We start from the raw sequence: 7,342 nt of genomic DNA, 5'->3' as shown, positions 1-7,342 counted from the left end.
GCTTTGTTATTCCTAAGTATATTGCTCCACTGTGGCCTTCCTGAAATAGGGTTACTGGATTTCTGTCTCTTTCACCAGATGGTCAGCTCACTCTCCAGCATGCTTGCTCATAGTACAAGAGATGGTCCTAAACTCAAATGCTTCTAAATCTACCCTGATGAAACATGGCATTGATAATTCTGTCACTGGGAACCCAGGTTTCTGAGAATGTCCTGGCCAATGCCACATCCTACATACCGACCTTGCACACCTTGGTTTCTGGTGAGGACAGGAACACATGAGTTGATCTGACTCACCAGCTGTGGTCATTGTATGAGTCTCACACACTTAAAAGATGTCATGATGAGAGCAGGTAGTGGCAGTAGTGTGTTTTTTTTAGAAAGCCTCTCAGGGTAAAGCACCACAAAACCAGTGGCAAACATGAGGTCACTGAGCAAACTCCTCCCCTTTCCTCTGCTGGGGTCTTAAAGACAACATGGACAAATCTTCAGAAGCTCTGACTTGGAGATGCTTCTTGCTTCTTGAGAAGATGCAGCTGCTCCTGCACCTGTTGGCCTTCTTTCTGCTCCCCAGAGCAGAGGCAGGTGAGTGACCATCTCCTCCCTCCAGAGGCCCAATCTTCTTGCACAGAGCACATGAATCTCCTGTCCCTATGAAACACCCCCAGAGCGTTCTGTCTGCCAGCATTGCTCTGAACCTGAACTCCAATTCCATCAGAAGGCCTCAGGTAGGACACTGCATAAGCTAACAGAGTTTGTTCTCAAGAAGAGCCAGTGGATACTGTGCCCTTAGTAAGCCTCAGTTGTGCATCTAGAAAGAGTCTTTCTTCAAAGTTCATGCAGGTGAGAAGTAAAAAGGAGAAAATATCAGATAGTTCTAAACAGGGCACAATAGGCCTGTCATCCAGGTCAGTGGAGGGGAAAGGCATTGCATTCAGCAACTGCCTAGAAGAGATGCCCAGAGCTCAGTGACCCCAGAATGGATGGAATCTCTGTCCTCAGAACACCTTTTTTGCCTCTCTTCACTCCTATTAACTTTCTCCATCTCTGCTTTCCTCCTCCAGAATTCAGTGGCTCCTCTGTTTTCCAGTAGGAGCCACAGAGGCAGACTCACTCTTCTCTGCTTCCAGAATCCCATCTGCACTGCTCTACTAACCAGACACTAACTGCAGCTGTTCCTTCATGCTGCCAGGGAACAGATCTGAGACACCCTCGACAGGTCAGGCCCTAGAAAGGGGATAAAACCACTTCTAAAATATACCTAGAGCCCTGCCAGGAGGAAACATCACCAGCCTAGACATCACAGTACTCAGACGCGTTGTAGATACTCAAGGGAAGTAAAAAGTTAGAGGAATGATGAAAAGCTTCAGAGGTTTTATTTTCCCCTGATACACATAGTCATCTCCTGTGAAACAGAGCAAAAGGATTTGTAGAACAAGATGCAATTTCCTGCACTTTGGAAAACAAGTTGAGGCATCTTCCTCTAGGTTCCTGTCCACTTCAGGGAACTGCAGGCTCCCAAATGCCCAACTGATCAGAGACTGTTCGTAGCTACTTGTTCAGGGACACAGTGGCTGCACTCAGTCTTCTTGTTTTCAGGAGAGATCATCGGGGGACATGAAGCCAAACCCCACTCCCGCCCCTACATGGCTTACCTTAAGATCAATCCTACAAAGAGGTGTGGTGGCTTCCTGATTCAAGAGGACTTTGTGCTGACAGCTGCTCACTGTTTAGAGAGGTGAGAAAAGAAAAACAGTCCACAGTCTACAGGAAATACTTCTCATAGCCCTTTTTCTGGGGAGCTTGCTGAGCTCATGGACATAAACATGAGGAGGATTGGTGAGGGTGAGAAAGGGTCATCATATCCCAAGGGGAGAGAAGCAGTGTGGTGCCAAAGAATTCCTGATATAAGGAAAACCAGGGCAATGAAACCTGATTACATGTAGACCCAGAACCATGCTTTGGCATAACCATGCAATGTAAAGCAGTTTCATGTCCTTTCCTGGAAGCACTGACCACTGAGAACCTCTGGTGCCCAAGGTGCCCTCCCTCAGTATTAAGAAGGAGGCACAGCCATTCAGCCAGGTTGCCCTCTGTCATCTACAGCTATACACTTTATCAGCTGTGGCCTGCTTTTACAGATCTTGGGTTGTATCTTTTTTAGCTCCACATCCACCAGTCCACTTGGCTCTGTGTACCGCCAAATAGAGGTCACCTTGGGGGCCCACAACATCAAGGAACAAGAGGACACCCAGCAAGTCTTCCGTGTACAAAAGGCATTTCTCCACCCAGACTTTAATTGGGAAAAACGCATCAACGAGATCATGCTGTTGAAGGTAAGGCACATGTCCTTGTCACTCTTGCTCTCCTCAAGAATGGTTGCCACTCCCACAGGCACCCTGCCCCTGCCCTCTTTGCCATCATGTCCATCACACTGTGCATACCCAGGAGCATACACTGAACTGGACTTCCTTACTTATTTTCCACCAGCTGGAGAAAAAGGCCAAGCTGACTAAAGCTGTGCAGCTCCTCAAGCTGCCCAAGGGGATGACCCAGGTGAAGCCAGGTACCAGGTGCCAGGTGGCTGGATGGGGACAATTGGCCCCAGAGGGAAGATTTCCAAGCACACTGCAGGAAGTGGAGATGATAGTGCAGATGGACAAGAAGTGTGAGAACCGCTTTACAAAGTATGATCGTGCTACTGAGATTTGTGTGGGAGACCCAAAGATTAAAAATACTTCGTTTAAGGTAAGAAAAGGCATCTGTCACACCTGGCTTTGTGGGAAACAATGTTGGGACAGATCTAGTACCAGGAGACCCAAGCATCATGGATTCCTTCACCCCATAGGCTGTTTATGTTTCTCCCAGAAAAGAGAAAAAGAGAGCTGCCTGAGCTGGGAGGTACTAAAGCTTCTACCACTTTACTAAGGGGCCTCTGGTGAAGGAAACCCCACTGGAAGCTTCAGTTTGCAACACATTGCCTGAGCTCATGGCACTGGAACCAGAAAACTGTTTCCTTGGTGTGCAGGAATTATATTCTCCTCTGAGACGGCAGCCCTCTTGGTCAATGAGCTCATTCTCTGTGCTCAGTGTGGGAACTGCTCATCAGTGTTCCCGGCCTGTAATTAATAGTCCTCACAACTCTACAGTGGTGAGGTCCAGACCTGGGGATGAAGACAAAGGCTGGCTGCAAGTGTGAAAATGTCCATAGTCCGAGCTCAGCAGCTAAGAGCCTGTGGTTTACCTCTAATCTCTCACAAGCTGACCTTACAATCAGTACTGCATGTGGGGGTTTGGGATAATGGAAGTGAGAAGTTAAGTGGAGCACTGGTTACAGAATCACTTTCTATTTACAGGGTGACTCCGGTGGCCCCCTGGTGTGTAATAATGTGGCACAGGGCATTGTCTCCTATGGAGTAGATAATGGAACAACACCATGTGTCTTCACCAAAGTCTCATGGTTTCTACCCTGGATAAAGAAAACCATGAAACAGGGCTGACTGCACACAGCAAACTAAATCCCCTCTATGAGCAACCATCTTACCTGGAGCTGAGTCTAAAATCACTCTAGACCAGATGCTGGCAACTAAATAAATGTTTTATCTCAGTAAGAAGGCTGGTTTGTTCTTTGCTCAATTACTTTGGTTCGTAGGGACCAACCCTATGCTAAGCAGGACAGTGACACAGTGCTGATTTCTGCCTCCTCCACTCTTTCTCCACTCAATACCTTTCAAAATCCCCTCTCAAAACTGTTACCCAGCTCCTCCTTATACACTTTAGTTTTTCCACAGCATCTCTTTTTGTAGGGGCTAAATTAAGCACCAACAGAAAAAAAAATGGACATCTTTCTTCCTGGAGCTCAGAGCGAATATGTGACCTCTTTATGTGTCACATGCAGAGGGAAAGGAGATGATATCACAGTTGCTAGAGATCGGTCAGGCACCACTGAGGTCTCCCCTGAGCCCCATCAGGCTAGGTAGAGGAAGGATATCCCTGAAGAGGACATGTCTCTCCCACAGCTTTAAGGATAAACAAGGAGGGCAGAGTAACCTAAATGACTCTTCACCCTCACCTTAAATTTGTTTCCTTCTCCATTCTCCTCTAAGAGCAAAGCTTACCTTGGCTTACAGCCACCTTGCTGCCCATTCTTATCCCTCCTAGAACTGTCACAGTCTACCAAGTCCTGTCCTAACAGGCCACACTGACTTGACATTGTAACCTCCTAAAATTCCCCTACCCAGGACATCAAAGCCAGTCCTGTATTCACAAGTTAATGACACCCACTTCAGTCCTGGGTTGTGGCCTTTATTCCTACTGGACTTAGGATCCCCTTGTTTCCCCACAACTACAGATACTCCTTTAACTCCTTATTCACATTAGGATTTGCACTGGACTTGGTCAATTGACATTTATTTATTAGAATTCCAATAATTTTTCTGGGGATTACAACTATAAACTTATCCTGACTGTGACTAGACTGGAACAGTTTCTTTTAAAGGGTTTACAAAGGGTTAGGCCAGGGGCTGCAGATTATGCTCAGTGGCACAGGCACCCTTCTAGCAAGCACAAGGTCCTGAATTCAATCACAGGTACCAATAAAGAAAAAGAGTGCTGGGCCATAGGGTCTATGGTGTACATAATCACAGAGCCCTTTGCAACTGACAATGTCTCAGACTTCCAAATTAACTCCCTCTCCATTCTCCAGATTGTCCCATGAGGACTTCATGGTAAATAAATGTGAAATAAAATATATTATCTATATTTCTGCTTACAGGTTCTACCAATAGTATCACAAGATACTTCAAAACTGTATGAGATTTAGAAATGAGCTTAAGCATACAATTTTCAGATGTGAAGTTACTAAATGATTTAAAAGATGAGCTTTTCATATGTTGAGCCAGGAGGTGAGAAGATAATGAGGCAGCCTTGTTTTCATTTGTTTGATCAGGAACAGATATAAATGTCATCATAGAAAATTAAATTATAATAAACACACATATCCATTCAGGCTGCTGTGAACCATCATCCCTGTCAGTACTAAAGTGCCTGATTATGCAGAATCAAACTTGAATATGGGAGACTGCCACAGAAGAAAATGGGGAAATACCTGTAACATTTAGGTACTCATGGTTACTGCTACATGCATAATATCTAATATTACCCAGACTCCTCCTTGTTGAGAAGTTCTTAGCTTAGAGAACATAAAGTGTGTGCCACCTTATTCAACAAATGTCTCTGTGAGTGCTGGGTTTACTTTGCTGAATGCTCCTAGCACCTCTGGCTGCAAGTTCAGATCACTAATACTCCACACTGCCTGGCAGAATTTGGCTTGAACTTAATGCCTCTATGTCCCAAATACACAAAATATTACATCTTTTGTGACACAGAGTTAAATCTTACTCTGAGATCATGTAATTCTCAAAGGCATGCCCTTTCCCATCTTGTTTACAAACCATGCCACATCACAGTCTCATAATTGTCTTGTGTAGCTTTACAAGGGAAAAGTAGCTTCCAACTTGGGGAAAAAACCACAATTCCTGCACCTAAAACTTACTGAAGATCTGGGTCCTTCATCAGAAAAAAATTAAAATCCACAAAGCAAAAAAGAAGAAAATAATGGTTTAGAAATTTTCCCAGTCATATACATGAATACACATGTACTCTATTTACTTTGGGGAAATGGATTTGTAGTTTAAAACTTCTTGGAAAAATCGTTACTGCAGGTTGGTCCTCATCCTCCTCTAAGAGAAGAGGATGAAATAGATTCCCAGAAAAAGTCATGGATGACCAAATGTAATGCATAAGATAACAGAGAGCCTGGACTGAGCCAGATACCCTAAACACCAGGCTTGCTAGCGGCCTTGGTCTTCTAACTCTCAGTCCGTGGTGACCACCCTCAAGTGTTTTGGCTCCATCTCCACAGTGTTGAACTTTGCTGGTCTATTGGTCTTCCTGAATAACAAGTCAGCTGCCATCTGCTAAAGTGGGCGAGTACTATAGGTAGATGATTGATTCTGATTTTTAAGGGAAGATAAGACTCACTGAATTGACTCTTAGTGACAGTGAATGAAAGTCAATGTAAGGCCATCATAGGGGGTATCCTGATTGCACCAGGTTACCATGCTAGGACAACTGAGTTGAGATCTACTAATTTGTGGCTTCTACTATAGAAGGGATGATAGTGCAAGTTTACATTTTGACCTAGATGAGAACTGTTACCTTCACTCTACTTGACGTACTATGTAATGTTTCTCAGCTACTTTCTTATTTACACATGTAGTTAGTAACATGCATCTGCCTCACTGGAGTTCTATATGACATATCTACAGAAAGCTGGTATGTTCTCTGAAACAGAGTAAAAAACAAATAAATATAAATTCTCATTGCTTTCAGCTAGCGCTATTTTTCACATTCCAGGATTTATTTAATTGAATATTACATGTGGATTATTTGAAAAATTCTTTTGAAATGGTGTTCTAAGAGATTTTATAATATATATATATATATATATATATATATATATATATATATAAACACACACACAATTTGGAATGATTAACTAAAGCTAATCGACATAGCCAGTAGTTTAACTGTTATGAGTTTTTAGACTCAAAGCATCTGAAATTTGCTTTTAGTAATTCTGAAATATACACTACTAAGTATGGTGAGTGTGATGCACAATACATATCAAAAGTCATATTTCTCTTATCTAGCTAAACTTTGCACTCTTTGAACAAAGTCTATAAATGCTCCTAAAACCTTTGCCTCTCATAACTACTGTTATACTCTATATCTACAATTACAATTTTTTTAAGTTCCTTTTTAAGTAACAGCTTATATTTCTCTTTCTGGGCATGGATTATTTTATTTGACATAGAGTCCTCTGGGTACATCCATGCTGTTTCAAATGAAAAGATCTCCTTTCTATTTGGTTTGGATTGTACATACACACACACACACACACACACACACACACACACACGCACACACACACACACATATGATATTTAAAAATACATTTCACACTTTCTTTATTCATTCATTGATAGATAAAAGTTGACACTTGGCTATTATGAGTAATGCAGCAATAAACATGGAAATTTAGGTAACTCCATGATCTCTAGACCTTTGGAGAAACACTCCATCTTAGGTTTGCTGGACACAGTTTAAGTGCCAATGACAGCATGTTCTATTCAGGTCCAAAGCATGGAGCAGGCCCTGCTCTCATAGCAGCACATCCTCTTGCAGCCAGGCATCCTTGGCCTCAGGCAGAGGCTTCAGGCTTGCTCTTGCCTGGGAGAGTGTTCTTCCACCTTTCACTATCCACAATCTCAAGGGTTCCA

General features: G+C 43.2%; 1 protein-coding gene across 1 annotated transcript; it reads left to right on the top strand.

Annotated features, from left to right (window-relative positions):
* The first annotated feature begins 429 nt into the window (after positions 1-429).
* Positions 430-3,613, top strand: LOC100719669 (granzyme B-like). Its single transcript, XM_013146995.2, has 5 exons — positions 430-584; positions 1,599-1,737; positions 2,164-2,335; positions 2,490-2,747; positions 3,356-3,613. The coding sequence occupies exons 1-5, from the start codon at positions 476-478 to the stop codon at positions 3,497-3,499; spliced, it is 822 nt and encodes a 273-aa protein (XP_013002449.2). The 5' UTR covers positions 430-475; the 3' UTR covers positions 3,500-3,613.
* The last annotated feature ends 3,729 nt before the right edge of the window (positions 3,614-7,342 follow it).

The sequence above is a fragment of the Cavia porcellus genome, unplaced genomic scaffold (genome assembly GCF_034190915.1).
Source record: "Cavia porcellus strain 051 isolate PalLab524CR breed Dunkin Hartley unplaced genomic scaffold, mCavPor4.1 scaffold_1, whole genome shotgun sequence".
In the NCBI taxonomy this organism is placed as follows: domain Eukaryota; kingdom Metazoa; phylum Chordata; class Mammalia; order Rodentia; family Caviidae; genus Cavia; species Cavia porcellus.
The sequence above is the reverse complement of the archived record's forward strand: the minus strand, read 5'-3'. Positions and strand labels throughout refer to the sequence as shown.

Excerpts from the sequence above, each read along its gene's own strand:
- LOC100719669 (XM_013146995.2), top strand. The coding sequence starts at position 476 with ATGGACAAATCTTCAGAAGCTCTGACTTGGAGATGCTTCTTGCTTCTT. Across the intron at positions 585-1,598 it reads GCTCCCCAGAGCAGAGGCAG|GAGAGATCATCGGGGGACAT; the intron begins GTGAGTGACCAT and ends TCTTGTTTTCAG. Across the intron at positions 2,336-2,489 it reads ACGAGATCATGCTGTTGAAG|CTGGAGAAAAAGGCCAAGCT; the intron begins GTAAGGCACATG and ends ATTTTCCACCAG.